General features: G+C 41.4%; 1 protein-coding gene across 1 annotated transcript in view; it reads left to right on the forward strand.

The window, feature by feature from the left end:
• LOC146796151 (uncharacterized) overlaps window positions 1–19021 on the forward strand; it is a 289332-nt gene that overhangs the window by 97862 nt on the left and 172449 nt on the right. Inside the window, exon 2 of the mRNA XM_085628551.1 lies at window positions 17734–17853. Within this exon, the coding sequence (XP_085484677.1) occupies window positions 17734–17853 (120 nt within the window). The remainder of the gene's footprint in view (window positions 1–17733; window positions 17854–19021) is intronic.

The following is a 19021-nucleotide window of genomic DNA, read 5'->3' on the forward strand; positions in this document are numbered from 1 at the left end:
ATTGATCTGAATGACTAGGAGATGAGTGACTTTCTGAACTGTTTCGATTGCCAATATTATCACAGACACCAAACCAATCAGAATTCAAATTTTCAATTACATCAGTGTTAAGTTTGTTACTACGAATAATATCAGCTTGTCTACAGGTTATTTTAATCAGCGCATTTCTGTTCCACCAGCCTCTATCCTGTAAAAGAACAGACATGCGAGAAACCTTTAAAACTTGCACTGGAGATGAAAATTTTGAATGACCTTTAGAAACTTTAATTGGTTTCCTGATCAAGACCCAATTACCAGGATATAAAGGTTGGTCAGTAACATGCATGCGTTTATCATAATCATGCTTGTAGTTATCTTGTTTTTTTATTACATTCTCTCTAATTTTATTTAAATCAAGAGGAGCATGAGAAGATTTCTCCAATAACCATGAAGGATTAAGTTTAGAGGTAGGTATGCGGCCTCATAACAACATGAACGGTGAAACACCTGTGGTAGTGTGTGGTGTGGTATTGTAGTTCCATACTCTGTGAAATAGGAAAGAAGGAATGTTTAAACCACTACTGACAGCTGTTTATACAGCATCTTTTAACAACCTGTTGGCACGCTCAACCAGACCATTTGTAGCTGGGCTGTACAAAGGAGCTAAAGTATGTTTAACATCAAATTTTCTTAAAAACAAGTTAAAATCATGAGCAGTAAAATGAGAACCATTATCCGTTAAAATATCATCAGGTGTCCCTTCTGTGTAAAATAAACGTTGCAAAAATAAAATAGCTGTATCAGAATCTGCGTTTTTGACGAAAGAAAAATAAATCCATTTTGAAAAATAATCTACAGCAACAATAAGATACTTTTTATCCGAATTGAAAATAGAAAATGGACCAGAATACTCTAAACCAATTTTCTTCCACGCTGCAGAAGGCCATTGAACGGGACACAGGGGATAATTAGCATACTTCCAATGCTTGTCAGAGCAAAGACATTGAGGACATTGATTAATATGAGTTTTGACTTGATTGTCAATACCAGGCCACCAGTAAATTTGTTTAATTTTGTTAACTGTAGCAGTGGTACCTGGATGTCCCTCATGTGCAAGAAAAATTATCTTGTCCCGAATGCCCCTAGGAGGAACAAATTTATCTTGCCGGATTAAAATATCATTAGAAAAGGATAATTCAGAAGCGATTTGTGAAAAATGTCTTTCTTCCACAGATAGACTCCTGTCCGAAGGCCAACCCTTAACTAGAAACTTTTTAACATTCTGCAAGCAATCATCATTCTCAAAACTCCTTACCCAATCCTGTTGTGTGATTTTGTAACTTTGGACAACGTCTTTGACCGAAAAGACACATTCAAGCTCATCGTCAGAATCAATAGTTGCTTGACTGTGAGGAAGAGGAATGCGTGAGAGACAATCGGCTCTAACATTTTTGCCACCAGGAATATATTTGATCTCAAAGTTAAATTCCTGAAGTTTAGCTAACAACCTCACCAGCCGAGAAGATGCTTTGTAGGAAGAACTGTCACCAAGCATGTACATTAATGGTTTATGATCAGTAAAAAGCTGAAACTTAGTTCCCCAAATATACATGCGAAATGTTTCCACTGACCAAGTACAAGCTAATGCCTCATGCTCAATGGTGCTATAGTTGAGTTCAGCAGAGGTCAATGTACGAGAAGCAAAGGCTATTGTGGACTCTTGACCATTAACAATCTGACTCAAGACAGCCCCAAGACCTTTGGCACTAGCATCAACTGTTATGATACTCTGAACACCATATGTGAATGGTTTAATTTCAGGTGCATTAACGATTAATTTTTTAACTGATGTGAAAGCTTCGTTTATGTCTGGAGACCAGTCAAATTTTGCATGTTTTTTAAACAAACTCCTAAGAGGTTGTACAACAAGGGCATATCCCTGAACGAAGCGAGCATAGTACTCACTCAAACCGAGAAATGCTCTCAAAGAATACTTGTCTGAGGGAGCTGGTGCATTTTTAATAGCATCCAATAATGAATTTTTAGGTTTAATACCATCACTTGATAGATTGTGACCTAAGTAATCCACATTCTGGGCAAGAAAATTGCATTTCTTCATGTTGACAGTCATGCCATGTGTTTGTAAATTTTACAAAACCTTTTCAATTAAAATGTAATGTTGTTCTAAAGATTCAGAGTGCACTAATATGTCGTCCTGAAAAGCTTGAATACCAGAACAATTATCAAAAATGTTATCCATCAATCTCTGAAATATACTAGCAGCTGAAGCTAACCCAAAAGGAAGTCTCTTATACATATAAACCCCAAACGGAGTTACAAAAGTAGTTAGAGGTTGAGATTTAGCTGACAAAGGAATTTGGTGATACGCAGAGCGCAAATCAATAGTAGAAAAAAACTTGCTGCGACCCAACTTTGCAAGCATATCATGAATTTTAGGTAAAGGATGTGCATCCACAACAATGTTGCGATTGAGAACTCTCAAATCCGCACATAGACGAATATCACCAGAGTGCTTACGTGCCACAACCGCCGCCGAAACCCACTCTGATGATTCCACAGGACAAATAATATCTTGAGAACACAACTCATCAAGATGTTTCTTGAGATCATCTCTAACCAAGAGTGGAATAGGACGTACTTTTTGAATAACAGGACAAACTTTCTCCTTCAATTTTATAGTGTGTTCAAAGTTTTTGACTAAGCCAACATCTGAACTAAACACAGACCTGTATTTTTCAATCAATCTACAAAGAATAGAATCCTGTGTTGTGTTATCATCAACCGATAGAACAGGAAAATCACCAAGAACAACAGGTTCAGGATGACCAGGTTTCAACAGTATTCCCAAACCTGCTTGGTCACGCCAACCTAAAATGTCTCTACCATCCAATGCAACATAAACTTTAGTGTCAATAACCCGTCCTTTAAAATTAATGGTGTCATTAAAGTACCCACGCATGATGATGTCATATTCACCAAACGCTTTGGGATTCACATCGGTAGAAATTAATTCAGTATTTGGCCACAACCTGTAAAATGTCTTCTCATCCAGAATGGTGATTGGCGAACCCGAATCAGCCATTACATCAATGTCAATTTGACCTATCAATACCTTGCAATTAGGACCTTTAACTTTTTTACCATCTAGTGAAATAATATGTACAGATAAAGAAGAAACATTTCAAGCATCACAAATTTCATTATCTGTATAAATGTAGTTCACTTTGCTTTTGTCTTTAGGTGCCCTACACATAGTAAAAAAATGACCAATTTTTTTACAGTTATTGCATCTCTTGCCTTGAGCAGGGCAATTGGGGTAATTACCCACATGAAATTTTGAACCACACCTGTAACAAAAGATGTTAGGTTTACGCTCAAACATTTTTTTATCCTTAAAACGATTGGAAACAGCATTAACATCAATTTGGTTACTATTATCAGACGATATGTTCATAATATTGGTGTTGTTGGGTGCACAAGCAGTCTCAGATAAAATTCTTTGCGATGTAACAGAGCACTCAATGCTCTTTGCGATAATAATAACTTCATCCAAGGTTGGATTTTTACAAGTCAAAATGCGTTCCTGTATTTTTTTGTTGAAACAATTGAATACTAATTGATCCCTAAGCGCAGTATCTAAATAGGAACCAAAATCGCATTTTGAGGCAAGAACCCTTAACGTTGCCAAATAATCCTCTATAGATTCTTCTGATAACTGCTTTCGTTTAAAAAACACATGTCTTTCAACCATTATAGAGGGCTCATCTTTGAACTGATTTCCCATGCGAGCTAAAGCTTCAGAATATACATTCCAAGAATCATCTGATGCTGGATGTTGAACGGAAGGTAAACTGTCGAATAACTGTTGTCCAGCATCACCAAGATGATTAAATAAAATGGCCCTTTTCCTTGATGAAGAGTACTCGAGTGCATCAATTGCTTCTAAATAGTTAGTAAACACTCTTAACCACTTGTGCCAAGGCGTAGGTGGCTTACCTGCAACCTTCAGAAAAGCTGGTGGAGCCACAATGCTCTCATTGGAATTAGGCATTGTGAATTTAAACTTTAATAAATAAAGCTGTTAACGCTTTATTTTTTTTATTTTTTTTCTTCCTATAAGGATATTGAAGCTGACTGCCTACGAAATTATGAAAAAAAAAAAAAACGAGAAGAGAAAAAACGATCTGCAAGTATGACGTGGCTCCAGTGTCTTTAAATTGAAACAATCCCAATCCTCCAAAATGGCCGCTCTAGCGTGATGAGGCAATCATGCGTTGTCGTATCGCTGACGTTGGGCGTGTCAATAATGAGCAGGCTTCCGAATGCTATGCTGGAGTTAGAACTCAAGCGCAAACCACAAGGAACCATGCGCACGGAACCCACGGAGGGATTCAAACAGTGCCCACATCAGCCAACCGGCACAAAGCAAAAACGTTGCATTAAGAGACACCGGTGAGCGACAACATTAGAACTCACACGTGCCAAATCTCATAAATTACAGTCATACACAGGATGCAGCAGTCGGTGGGTCTTTTTCCTCTTCTTTATCCACTTGGCCGTAATTTCCGGTTAAACGCCTCCTTACATCGAAAGCGCTCTGCCCGAACAAATCCTAGCGTCGCCAAAATATGTAGTAAATCGTTTCCTTCTCTAGAGGATCATAATAACTTCCGATACTCCAGATAGGTTAAAATGTGGAGAAGTTTATTTCCAGTAACAGATGACCCACGATGTGCTCTATCCGTGACTCAGTCTTCATCTGGATGTCACAGCGACATTCCAGAATCACACAGAGTCACACAGAACACTCACACTAATACAACATCTTAAAGTTACCACAGACATGTAATGTAATTACATAATATACAACACTTACTACAATCACATATGCACAGGCCAATGGTAGATGTGGGCAAACCACTAAAGTTTCAATCCAGAAGCCAGCACTGGCTGAGCTCAAGGTCCTCTTGGACCCTCATGTCCATAATGAGCCAAGCTTTCATGTCATATGGGTGCCACCTCTGATCTAACCATGTGCATCAAGAATACAAACAAAGTAATAACCTTTTGTGTAAAACAGGAAAAAAAGACACTCATCTCAAACCTGAAACCATAATACCTTTAAATGCTATTCTGGTATGCTAAGGCAAAACTCTTCAGCTATGTTAAAGAAATACACTTTTTAAAATCTTGGAGAGACTCTTATTTTTTACTTGTGTGTTTGCACAAATTAAATTACTAAAATATTTATGGCTTGCCTCAGGCATGGGCTCTTGGAGCCTAGCTAGACCCTCATTTATGAGGCCCCTTGAGCCGCCAGAACATCACATTTTGTGACGTTCCCTGGCGCAGAAGCCTGCGCGATAGTTATCAGGCAGCACTAAGCCACTTTTTTTGGCTTATTGCTGCCTGATAAATATTGTTCCCTTTAACATGGTTCCCAGCAACATTCATGGCTTTTTGACACTGCCCTAGATTTACGAGAAATCTTAAATCTGAGGCAGCACCAAAAACGTACGCCTCCCCCAGGGGAGGAGTAAGGGTGGCACAACGAGGAGAAATCTCTTTATTTCTCCTCGTTTTTTTCCTTTTTCTATGTATGCTGCATTCTGCAGCAGACATAGAACAAGGAAAAAGCCTCTTATGACTATTTTTGTATAGGAAGGTTTCCCTTCCTGTACAAAAATAATCATCCCTGCAACGCAGTTACCCTTGCACCATGGTGCAAAGGTGCCTGCATTGGCACAGGCAGCCAACTGTGCGACGGCGCAGGGGAAAAGGACAGGAATGCGCCGTATCTGAGAGCTAGGGCTCATTCCTGACCTTTTCTTTTTAGGTTCTTGGTTTGCTCTCCTTGATAATTCGTTGGCTTACCTACCTCTCTAGGCAGTAGTGCTGTCATCTGTAATGGAAAGTGACAAGTCAATGAACCAGCTCTGTTAAGTACCACGCAACTTGTGTTAGACAAAAGTATTATAGGTTATCTTACAGCATCCCCGCCAGACCTGCGTATAGTCATGCAAATGTGTAGCATTTGGCAGGGCAGCAACTGAGTGTATAGAAAAGGCTCACAGGGTGTAGGTGATGGGTGAGGATCATGGCATGCTTACATAAGAGTTGGCTCTGTTAGCACTGTTGTTGTGTTGATTTGGCTAACAAACACCCCGGCTCTTCTTTGCACAGTAATGTGAATTGCCGAACTTCATACTGACTGTTAGAGGAGAGCTGCTTTGATGAATGGGCGGAAGTGTGAATGGGATTTTTTTAAACGTGTAGGAGCAGAGCATGCAGCTCCTTACTTCCCCAGCAGGCTAGATTGTATGCATCAGCTGGCAAACACCATAGCCCCCAAGAGCTATATGTCCTCTGTGTCCAAGGCTCCACTCTTTTTTTCCGAATGGCGTACTGTTCAGCTGGTCCAGAAAAACAAAAGGATATCATTTTGATGAAAAAAGAAAAATATAAATTAATCTCAGATTTCTTAGCCAGATTTAACAGTCTGTCTGTGCTCCACTTGGGTAGAAGTTTTAAAACTGGAGCATAATTTGAAGTGTAAAAGGATTTACTCACAGTACAGCACATATATGTTTTTCTAGATAGGAATGCTTAGACTATAATGTTTGCATCCAAAGTAGTCGTTCTCTTGCAGGATATCTGTCCTGCTGCACTAGACAGTATTCTAACCTCCAGAAGTTGTACCATATATAAAGGAGGTACATTACACCCTTTTCAAATAAGGTGCATCAACATTATGAGTGGGGCGCAATTTCCATGTTCATCAATAGCGTTCAATACTCTACACAGTTTGCAGTATTTCAATACATATTAGTGGAAATAGCTGCATTTTGTCAGACTAGAAAATGCATGGACCATTCCTTACTAAAGACACAATCTAATTGTTTAATCATTAAACTGTAAGATCATATATAATGCTCACTGGCAAACCTGTCCTGGTAGCCAGTATCACTTACATCCCAATGCTGGGAAGCCTGTCTTTAATTGGCAAACAAAACAACATATCCCAGAATGCAACTGATTTTTCCCAAAATAAAATGTCACATGAGCACACCAAAAACATTGAAATGGCACACATAGGCAGATTGAAAACGTGGCAGCTATGTATAAACTTTCCCAGGCCTCTCAGACATTCTGTAACTTTGCGAGACCCGGAAGGAGAGGCCCTCCCTCTCTGCCTGTGGCATCTCTGGTCTAGTGCTAAGAGGCTCAGGGAAATTCACACCTCTCCTGGGCCTCACAGCACAATACAATAAATGCGAGGCCCAGGGTTGAAGCTTCCTCTCCTTGGTAACACAGCCATGGTATACCCCTGCAATGCCCAGGGTCGGGGGCCCTCTCTTAGGCTTCGCAGCAATTGTGTAGTGGTGTGAGGCCCAGGATAGGTGGCCCGCCTTAGGCCTCGCTGTGATTGTGACCAAGGCAACAAATGAGGCACCCTCATGAGCAGCAGAGACAGTGTGGCTGCTGTTTCCTCCACCCCACCCCAAATCTTCTGTGAAGTGTGTTAATCATCACTCCACCCCCCCCTCCCAAACAATATACCTTGCCCTTTGAAGTGGGAGGTGCGAGGCCGAGCCACAACTGGCTGCTAAACTGTGCATGGATGGGGGGGGGGGCGGCACAAGAGGAGCACACAGCGTGGGCAGAAATAAATATGAGATGCGTGCTATGATCTGTGACCAAGTGATGCGGGGCCCCATGTGGATAAGGTCAAGGTGGGGCCCTGGGCAGTTGCCCACACTGCCCATGCCTTGCGCTGGCCCTGTTTGCCCTGAATCACAGGTTGTTGAGCCGATGCCGAGACTCGTACCTGGTTCCCCAGGTTTGAAGTTGGCTGATCTGGCCATTATGCCACATCCTCTCCCCACTTCCTGGTTAGTAGTTGCCTCTGTTTTAGGCGGCGTTAAAGGAGAAATTGGCTGGTGCATGTTGCCTCCTGAACAGAGCCCCGGCACTTATTTTTTTACGAATTGACCACTGCTCGGAGCTACATTCCAGTAAAAGAAATTCGGGCCAATATGCCACTCTAGACAAAAACCTATGAAAATTAGCTTTGGCCGTGACCGACTATGAGCAGTTCAGGCTGAAGTGCCAGACTAGATTCCCTCCACATGGGAAACATAAGTAAACCAATACTGCACTCGGCCTACTAAGGCTTCACCCGTGAGGTGCAGCTTACATCCTGTAGTACAACAAGAATGCATCCCATGTCAGGTCTTAACTGTCACTCTTAAGATGTCTACTGCAGCAAACAACAAATTGATGAAACAAATGCTTCAATTAATCTCAGACACTGATGACTGTTCTGAGCCACATTCCATTTCCAACTATACACTCTGCAGATACGAGCCACATTAGGCATTGGTGCTTTAAAGGGAACAGAGAACGAAAGACAATGGGGCTTGTTTATGAGCCCTTGTGTCACTTCTGCGCCGCTGGTGTGTCACTATTTGTGACGCACCAGCAGGGTAAAAAATGTGCCATGTTGCGTCATATTTACAAAGTGATGCGTCACTTTGTAAACCCCTTCGCCACATTATACCTGTGCCAGGTATAATCTATGCAGTGTGGACGTTCTGACGCAAGTAAGATTTCACTGCACCACTTCTAGGACGCAAATGCGTTCATATCTTACGACTGCCTCACAGCAGGTGTAAGACTGACGCAGGCACATTTGAAATGAGATTTGCCCATGTGAAATGACCCATTGCTGGAGTTGCGTCACTTTTGTGACACACTCCAGCAATGCATCATGTTTGTGCATACAGATACGTCAGAAATACTGACGTATCTGTAACTCATTGCGACATGATGTGTCAATCTGTAAATATGACGCATCATTTGTGTCGCAAGGAGGGTGCAATGAAAAGTGACGCATCGCTGTTTTCATGCAGCGATGCTTCACTTTTCATGAATGAGGCCAAATGAATTGAAGGTAGTTGGGCAGGGTTATGATGATGCAAATAGGCACTACAGGGAATTAAGAAACAGGGCCAGTGTTAGTGCTAGTGGCGCCCGGTGAGACACTGTTTGTTGGCGCACCCCAATGACCACCTTATCGTGAGACCTTCAAGTTCCTCAGGAGCAGTACCCTCAAGAGGCCCACCTTCTGGCAGCTCAGACTCTGGTTTCTTTAATAATAGAGGTTCAGAATGGCCAGATGAGGGGAAGGGAATTTAGGGAGGGTACTGCGGGGAGGGAGACCTGAAGAGATACAACAGTACATTAAATACAACTTTCAACCCTTAATTCTAGTACATGCAAGTCATGTTGAAACCATGGTTAAATGAGAGACTTTCAGATTTACCTGTGAAAAGAATAAGATTGTCCTTGAAGAAGTGTCTCTTGGCCTTTTAAGTTTGTATCCTTTCTTTGACTTAAATTAACTGAAGGCCAGATCTACTCTTCTCACTTTTGCTTGTTTAGTCAATTTGCTTCATTGACTTCACTCCTTTATGAAAGAACATCTACCAACGACATATGCAATACAATACCAGTCTTGTATACTGTAATTGTTCCTTGGATTATAGTACCATCACTTATTCCTTAAACAAAGTTGCCGGGCTTATTGTCACCGCCTTATTCCTTAGTAAATGTTTTCAGTAATGGCACCACTTATTCTTAAACAACGTTGCAGGGTTTAAAGTCACCAGTGTATTCCTTTGCAAATGGTTGCAGTGTTACTATCATTACAGGTTTTAGTTTTTGTGGTATTTAGTACAAATACTGTTCGTTTATTCAGCCTGTTCCTTTATTCAGTCAAACAAAAATGGGGCAAGAGTTCCATTGCTCTTTCGCTATCTCAGATGTCTGGCAACCTCCGTGCGCTGCTAAGCTAAACAGTATGCGCACACGGAAACAGGCAGGAATAACAATAAATGAACGCCAGTGAAGAAATATCTTACGTGCTCTCTGGCTCCAACGAAGTGTCCAATCCGGTTTACCTGCGGGCACAATCAAGAGTTCATCGCGGTCAGGAACGAAGCCGCCAGCACTGTTCTCCGACTTCGAAACTGGAATAATCCGTGTCCGGCGGATGGGCGTGGTTCCGTTTAAGGACGCACAACGCTCCTACGGTGGCCACGGGTGCACAGTATGCGGAAACGCTTCTCAAGTGATTTTGAACCTTGGGCTAGAATAAAACATAGGGCAATAAACAATACAAAGGGCACAATAAAAGCACAGGGGCAAAAGGAACAGTACAAGAACACCACATATACTTGTGCATAAGGTCATCTGTCACATAGGAACAGAAATGGCAACAGTCATGTTTTTGCCTTAACACAGTTTATGCCCAAATGTTCACAAGGTTGCTAAACGTTCAGACGCTGTATAGGAGGTTCATGACAGTCCTTCCCACCAAAATAAAGTCCCCCCGTTAGACCGGGGCATTTGGATGTAATCTGTGAAATCTGTTGATGAGCCGGGGTGCATGTACTGCCTCACGGGGTTCCTAAGAACTCTCCTCAGGGCCATATCCTTTCCATGCAATTAAATACCATAACTTTCCATTATGGCATTTACTACTCAGTATTCTGTGTACTTCATATTGTTCTTGATTGCCTACTACTACTGGAGGTGGACGAAATTTTGCTGTCTTTGTGGCGTTCTTTAATAACTACGTATGGAATACTGGGTGTACAGACATGGTCTTGGGCAGCTTCAGTTTATAAGCAACAGGATTTACACATTTCAGGATTTCAAATGGTCTTATAAAAAGAGGGTGAAACTTGTATTTGTTCCTAAACTTGAGGTTCTTTGTGGATAACCACATTTTGTCTCCTGGCTTATATTCTGGAGCTGGTTTTCTTTTCCGATACGCATTTTGTTTGTAAATAGTTTTTGGTCCATAATTGTCGTACCAAGGCTGTCATTTCTTGTACCTTTGATGTTACAGATGGAATTTGACTTTTAAGATTTGGTGTTATAAATGGTAGAAATCGAGGATGATAGCCATGATTGGCAAAGAACGGGGACATTTTGGTTAAGGAATGGCTAAGGTTATTGTAGGCAAATTCAGCTTCCCATAACAAGGTGACCCATGAATCTTGCGTTTTTGACAAATAACATCTTAAATATTGCTTTAACACTTGGTTCACCCGTTCAGTCTGGCCATCTGACTCAGGATGGAAGCTGGTAGAAAGGTTACTTTGAACATGAAGGGCTGTGCACCAAGGTTTCTATAGGCGTGAAGTGAATTGAGCTCCACGGTCTGAAGTGATGGACTTGGGCAAACCATGGAGTCTGACCACATGTTGTAATAACAGTGAGACCAATTCAGAAGCCTGGGTAAACCAGAACAGGCCACAAAATGAGCAATTTTTTGAAAGTCTGTCCACAACTACTAAGATGGTGTTGTGTCCTTGATCCTTTGGAAGATCAGTAATAAAATCCATTGAGATGTCTTCCCAGACTTGGTTTGGAGTAGGTAAAGGCATCAGATAACCAGTCTTTTTGGTATGATCTGCTTTGGCTCGAGCACAGCTTTCGCAATGTTGTACAAAGCCAATAGTGTCCTTTTTCCACTTGGGCCACCAGAAGTTTCGTTGTACCAGTTCTAGGGTTTTGGCTTGACCAGGGTGCCCTGCTAATGGATAATCGTGACACCATCTCAATATTTGCGTTTGTAATTTTTTGGTTGGAATATATAGTTTGTTGTCCTGAAAAGCTAAATTATTACAAATAGAGCGTCTAGATTCCCGTTGTTGCCAAATGATTAATTTCTGCAATGGCATTTGTTCTTGCAGTTCCTCCAAAAACTGAATGGACTTTGTCACTCCTATTACATGATCTTGGGCAATCATAGGTATTGGGTTTCTTTTGACCTTAGAGTGATCTGTTTTGTTGAAGCTAGAGAGAGTATCAGCTTTTTGATTTGCAGTTCCAGAACGAAAGGTGATAGTAAAATTAAATTCTGCAAAAAGAGGGTCCAGCGTAATTGACGTGGAGTCAGTGCCTTTGCACAGCGCAAGAATTGTAGGTTGCGATGATCTGTATACACTCTTATCAGGAACTTTGCTCCCAATAGGTGAGGACGCCACTCGTTAAAGACTAAATGGATGGCCAAAAGCTCCTTTTCTGCCACTGTATAATTAAGCTCTGCAGGAAGGAATTGTTGGGACAAATATGCCACCGGATGATGTTCGTGAGAACTGGAGTCTTGTTGAAAGAATTGCCCTTATCGCGTTGTACGAGGCGTGAGCCTCTATAATGAGCGGTTGATCAGGATTAGGATGTTGCAATACAGAAGTGGTTGTAAAGGCCTTTTTGAGTTCTGCAAATGCTTCTTGAGCTTCTGTGGTCCACTGAAAGGCGACCCTTTTTGTAACAGTTTGGTTAATGGACTTGCTTTGCTGGAAAAGTGATTAATAAACCGACGGTAGAAGTTGGCAAGTCCTAAAAAGCGTTGAATGTCTTTCACACAGGTAGGGATAGGCCAATCTTGTATTGCCTGTACTTTACGTTCAGCCATGGTTATGCCATGCGGAGACAGCATAAAACCCAGAAATTCCACCTTAGAAGTGTGAAATTCACATTTTGATAATTTACAAAATAGGCTGTTGTTTTGTAAGGTTTGCAGAATGGTTTTTACGTCTTTTTCATGTTCAGACTGAGAAGAAGAAAAATTCAAAATGTCATTGATGTAGACAATGACAAAGCGGTCTAAATAGTCCTTTAGAACGTCATTAAAAAAAATTGGAACACCGCAGGGGCATTGCAAAGCCCAAACAGCATAACACAATATTCAAATAAGCCGTATTGAGTGCGAAACGCAGTCTTCCACTCGTCACCAGCTCTGATGCGCACTAAATGATATGATCCTTGTAAGTCTAACTTGGTGTATATAGTAGCTGATCGTACTTGGTCGAGAAGAACTGATATCAGAGGTAACGGATAACGATTCTTTACTGCGATGTTATTTAGTGCTCGATAGTCTATGCAAACACAAAAAACGCCATTACTCTTAGGAATAAAGAAAAGAGGAGACACAGCTGGTGACTTAGATGGTCGAATGAACCCGTTTTTTAAATACTTATTCACGTAAATGCACATGTTCTTGTTTTGTGAGCGCATATATTCGACTGCATGGTATTTTCACTCCAGGAAGTAATTTTATTTCGCAATCGTACGTGAGATGTGGTGGCAAGGTCTCAGCTTTACTCTCGCTGAACACATTTTGGAATGCGTCATAAACGGAACACAGTTTATGCCCAAATGTTCACAAGGTTGCTATACGTTCAGACGCTATATAGGAGGTTCATGACACACCTCTGTACGGATTCCCTTATTGCCACCCTTTAACAGTGCCCCTCAAGTCTCCATAACCACGCTCTCTCAGATGCATTTAATTAGTTTTATAGCGCCACACATACCAGTGTAGGGTTTAGGAGCACCTTACATCACACACAAATTACACAGAGACAATCAATCATACATGTGTAAATCAATTTATAGAAAATGTTACTCAAGACAGAGGACTACAAGATATTGGAGTGACATGTCATCTATATTGGTAGGTAGTATAGTTTACGAGTGCCTGGTCTGAAAAAGCACAAACTCAGAAGTCAAAATTTAATACCATGGGTGAGGGTTGTTTCTACCAATAAGAGTCGATTTCTACCCAAAGGAACCCTTTTTTCAACTTTCTGATAATGAAAGACCGGGGGAGAAATCATAACCTGTATATTAAGCAGTGCACCCCCAGCGACCATTTTGTGTTAATAAGTCAGTGAAACCAGCCCCCCCTTCCCCCCTGAGACAGCAGTAATCTGCTGTAAGCTGTTTAAACTGTGTTTAATAGGGACTGTGCACTTCGTTTTTTGGCCCGGAGAGGGAGTAAAGCTTTATACAAATAGTGTTGTTAGAGGACAAGTTTGTTAGGGCCTTACCTGCAGAAGTCCACAGTGTGGATTGAGCCTGTCTGTCTCCTAGGAGATTTCTGAATAGAGGGGCAGCTTCCAACTTCCTGGCCAGCAAACCTTGTCTGAGGTAGCTGGGACCTTATACAGTCTGATATTGTTTGCTACATGTGTACACTGATTGGTGGTTGTATCTGATGTTTCTATTGGATCAGGGTTAGTGTCCTCATTGGTTGGGTATTTGAGGGTTTTTATTGGTTTCTGGGTCTGTGATTCAATCAGTGTAGAGTTGGGACTAGGGCTAGGGTTAGGATTTCTATTGGAAGTAGGGACTAGGGCTTCCTGTGTTATTGGTTGGTGGGACTAGGGCCAGGGTTAGGCTTTTAATTGGAGGTAGCGATTGGGGCTTCTGGTGTTATTGGTTGCTGGACTAGGTGTGGGACTAAGAGTAGGGTTAGGCTTTCTATTGGAAGTAGGGACTAGGGCTTCCTGTGCCATTGCTTGCTTGGACTAGGTTTGGGACTACTGGTAGGGCTAGGGCCTCTATTGGACGTAGAGATCAGGGTTTTTGAAACTGTTTGGGTGCTTGGACTAGGGCTAAGATTAGCTGTAAGGTCCTGGTCTCCTATTGGTTCTAGATTTTAGGGCTAGTGTTGTGATTGTATAGTGTTATGGCTAGGGTTCCCATTGGCGGAAGGGGTCACCTGACTACTAGGTCTATAAACATCTAAGGCTTAGGGCATCTCAGCCCGGGCGTCGAGGCTAAGGGTGGAGAGGACAAGGGTGAGTGCCTGTTTGAGCCTGTTTGAGACTGGTCGGGACCTGGGCCAGAAATGCTGTCCATTTTCCCATTCATTAATACCCACCCTATGTATGTGTCCCTCTGTATTTAAGCATTTATTTTCACTATAGATATGTACCTATCTTTGTATATTGCTTTGTATAAACATGTAGAAAAATATTTATATATCTTCTTTGGTCTACATGTATGTGCTTCCATTGTGCATCTACGTACCTCCATGTACTTGGATCTGTGTGTCTGTTACTTTTCACCTGATAAAGCATATCCAAGCACTACCCTATTTCTCATCCTGTACCTCTATCAATATCTTTAATCTGCATATACTTACCTCCTTTATGCATCTATATACTTGTAATGTACTTGTGGATCTATATATTTATCACTTTCTTCTAATGTAGCATTTCCAATGCACTACCCTATTTCTCAGCCAATATGTCTCTCAATATTTCTTCTAGCCTAACTTTATGACTCATCTCAAACTTCTTTCTACTACTCTTTCCAATGCACTACCCTATCTCTCACCATATACATCTATCATTATATCCTCTACATCTACTCTCTCATTTATCCCAAACCCCATACCACTACTATGTTCCCCAAAATAACCCTTTCTTACTATGTTCCCCAAAATAACCCTTTCTTGACTCTCTCCTACTCTACCCCTCCTTGCATCCTCTGACACCTCTTTTACTATACCGATCCCCCAAAACAAACCTTTCTAAACTCTTCCCTCTGACTCTTCCCCTCGAAAAACCCTTTTTACTCATCGAAAATGCCTCCTCCTACTGCTTTGACCTAAAAATAAAATTCTTCACTCTTCTATCCCTCCACTATCCCTTTTAATCAAAATAACAGACTAACATGTTCACTTCTCTAATTCCATATTCCACTATACTAATTCACCACTAATCCTTTATGGGTTCCAGAGTAGCGCGCTATTCGCCAACAAAGCATTTCAACACCTTATCAGGGTTACAAATGCTATATAAATGTAAACCTTTTTCCCTTTTTTACCCCTACCCAACCCTTCTCAATCCAAATAACTGACTAACATATCCACCACTCAAATTACTTCATCTTTCACTATACTAATTTTCAACACTAATCTTTATGGGTTCCGGAGTAGCCTGCTACTCGCCAGAAAAGCGCTTCAATACCCCATCAGGGGTAACAGGCGCTATATGAATGCAAACCTTTTTTTCCCTTCTATCCCTCCACTATCCTTCTCACTCCAAATAACTGACTAATATCCACCACTCAAATTACTTTCATATTTCACCATACTAATTCAACACTAATCATTTATGGGTTTCTGGAGTAGCGTGCTGCTCACCAAAAAAAAGTGATTCAGCCCCCCATCAGGGGTAAGAAGCGCTATATAAATACAACATTGTTTCCTCTTCTATCCTTCTGCTATCCTTTCGAATCCAAACAACTGAGTAGCATATCTACCACTTAAAATGTACTTGCATGTTTCACTATACTAATTTAACACTAATTCTTCTGGTCCCGAAGTAGTGTGCTACTCGCCGAAAAGCGCTTCAACGCCGCATCAGGGTAGTAAGCGCTATACAAATGCAATTACAATACAATACAATAATGCTTAACCTATATCTTGCTATTTGCATGCAGCTCTTTGATGACAGTTAATAGCTCACTGTTCTATTTTAGGATTTTTACTTCTAAACTGCAAGTAACAAAAGGATCTCTCTGACACAAGCAGTAACTCACTGACCTATTTATATTATATGCATTTTGTGATCTGCATGGTACACATTGTTTGTAGCAGGTATATTAAGCCTCTGCACTACTTTATGAAGAGCTAAAAGTTCCACTGGAGAAAACTCCGAGCTCTCTCTTGGGAGAACATTAATCACCTGCGTTATCTTGACATTTTTATTGTTGCCTGCAAATTGCTGGAGGCAAGAAATGTCTTCCAAACAAGATCCCCCCCTGCCCACCAACTCAGCACTAGTCGCACCGCCTTAGCGCTGACCCTGTTAAGGAACCATTCTCACGTAAAATAAGAATTGACCAATCCAATAGATGTGGAACTTTCCTGAGATAGTACTTGGTATTAGGTAGGTGACTTTGATTGAATTGCCTCCAGCTGCCCCACAGAGAAATCCAACAATGAAGCAGCATCTTAGGCTACAAGAATATAGAAGATTTGATTAAGGCCCATTGCTGAACAGACTGAATTATTAGATTCAATCTGGCTCTATTACAGCCAAGTAGAACAAATGAATGTGTTAGTTAATTAGTGAATGACACTTTCTTTATGGCAGATTAATTATTTCAAACAATTGATTTAAACAGAAAAGCTTTAAATCATCAATTAAATGTTGTTTTGTCAGCAAAGTGAACACATTGAAGTACACACACTGTCTCTGAAATCGAAGCTGCACATCATGTTGTGTCTGCTGTCTAACAAAAAATTTCCTGATGCCACATCACCAATAACTAATGGGAACACAAATGGGGAAATGTAACAGTTCATGAAACAATATGGCTTTGATGGCCAACCCATCAAAGCAATCAGGAACAGCATGTGAAAGCCAAGGGCATAAATGGGCTGATGCAAAGCCCACAATCTCTTTCTGTACTTCTTCTTACTGTACTGTACCTATTTGAAGAGTCCTTACAGACACCAAAATTCATTGGTAAACAGACCTAAAAATTATATTGTTGTTCACTTCAGGATTTTATGAATTTATAGAGGAACAGAATTCAGCATTGTTTGATTGGACAACTCCATCAGAACTGGTAATTTATTCTTGAGTTACAGTAGAGGATACGCTATCCCTGGTATACATTTCAGAACACCATGAATCTTAAATGCATTGGAATATCTTGCAGCAGTGATGGAGGCAAAACCGGAAACACGATTTGAATAAATTGTGATTGCCACATCAGCATGAATATCACAACGACAGAGCTGGAGAATAAACTCTGTTATAATAGCCAGGAAAATATATGGATTTGTGCACATCTGCTATGTATCTCAAAATCAATAAAATTTAATAAATTAATGTTAACTTCCCTTCACCACAGAATCAATTTGCAGAGACTTTTGTTGATCTCCTGTTTGAAATAAAAGAGACACGCTGTCGTCCCAAAGACATCCAGAAGCCTAACTTCGCACTCAGTGCTTGTAGATACAAGAAATCGGGGGTAAGTGAATCAGAACATTTGGCTGACCCTTTAACTGTTGTGAGATTAGATTTAGGAAAGTTAATTTACTATTCTTTATAGAATGTATCAAAGTCTTATAAACAGAAAAAGGCTGTCCAGATATGGCTGTTGCAACGCGCACTGCGGGTACCCTACTGTGATTATTGGTCTCTTGTGGATATTATTATAACTGCAGTCTTTGTTCCCTGTGTTTTTTTGCCATGGGTATTTCAGCCTGTGATGGGCTCAAGTTCCTACCTACAGCTGAAAGACAGTATTTGTCTCTTCACTGATCACTCCAGACTAATTTTGTTGATTCTGAAATGCAAATTCCAACAAACATACAATATTTATACATATATTCACTAAACAAAACAAAGGTTGCAGGGACGTTATAGTTATGGTCAGATTTTACTCATCTAAAACCAGAGAAACTCAGATGCTATAGTTAGCAGAGTTAACAATGACACACACCCCACATATTATATCACTCATGACAGGGTCAGTGACATCACTCATGACATCACTGATGACATCTCAAATGACATCACTGAGGCATGGCTGTCTCCTTGCCTGAAGCCCCCACGGTACTGGCCGGCTCCTGCCTCCTGCGGAAGCTGGCAGTGCTTTTTACACCTACGGAGCTGCTGACATGCAGCTCTCTGGGTGTCAAAACCAAAGTGCTCCACTTTGAATGAGTGAGAGCATAATGGTCTAGCTTTTTCAAACCGGAGCACACGTTTGCTGTGGGATTTCAGGAGCAGTGCTCCCACCATTCCATACCATACTGCATTGTCTCGGGTGTGGGTACCCTGGGACATTGCTGGAGCTGGCCCTGGGGGACAGCGGTCCCCAGGGCCATTTACTGCTCCAGGAGGGGCCCCCTCCTTTTTTTTAAATAGCCCCAGGGAGGCGGTTGCCCCCTGTGCAGTGGGGGGGCATGTGGCCCCCCACATTTTTGTATACTAGCCCTAGGGAGGTGGCAGTCCCTGGGCTGCGTGGGGTCCCAGAGCCCCCCAAGCATCTTTTTTCAGTATAACCCCAGGGAAGTGGCGGTCCCCAGTGTGCGAGGGTGGCCAACCGCATTTGCAAAAATTAGCCCAGTGGAGGTGGCAGTCCCTGAGGCTACATAAGGGGGGCCCCCATGCATTATGATTATAATCAAATA

This window comes from Triturus cristatus, chromosome 10 (genome assembly GCF_964204655.1).
Source record: "Triturus cristatus chromosome 10, aTriCri1.1, whole genome shotgun sequence".
Taxonomy (NCBI): Eukaryota; Metazoa; Chordata; class Amphibia; order Caudata; family Salamandridae; genus Triturus; species Triturus cristatus.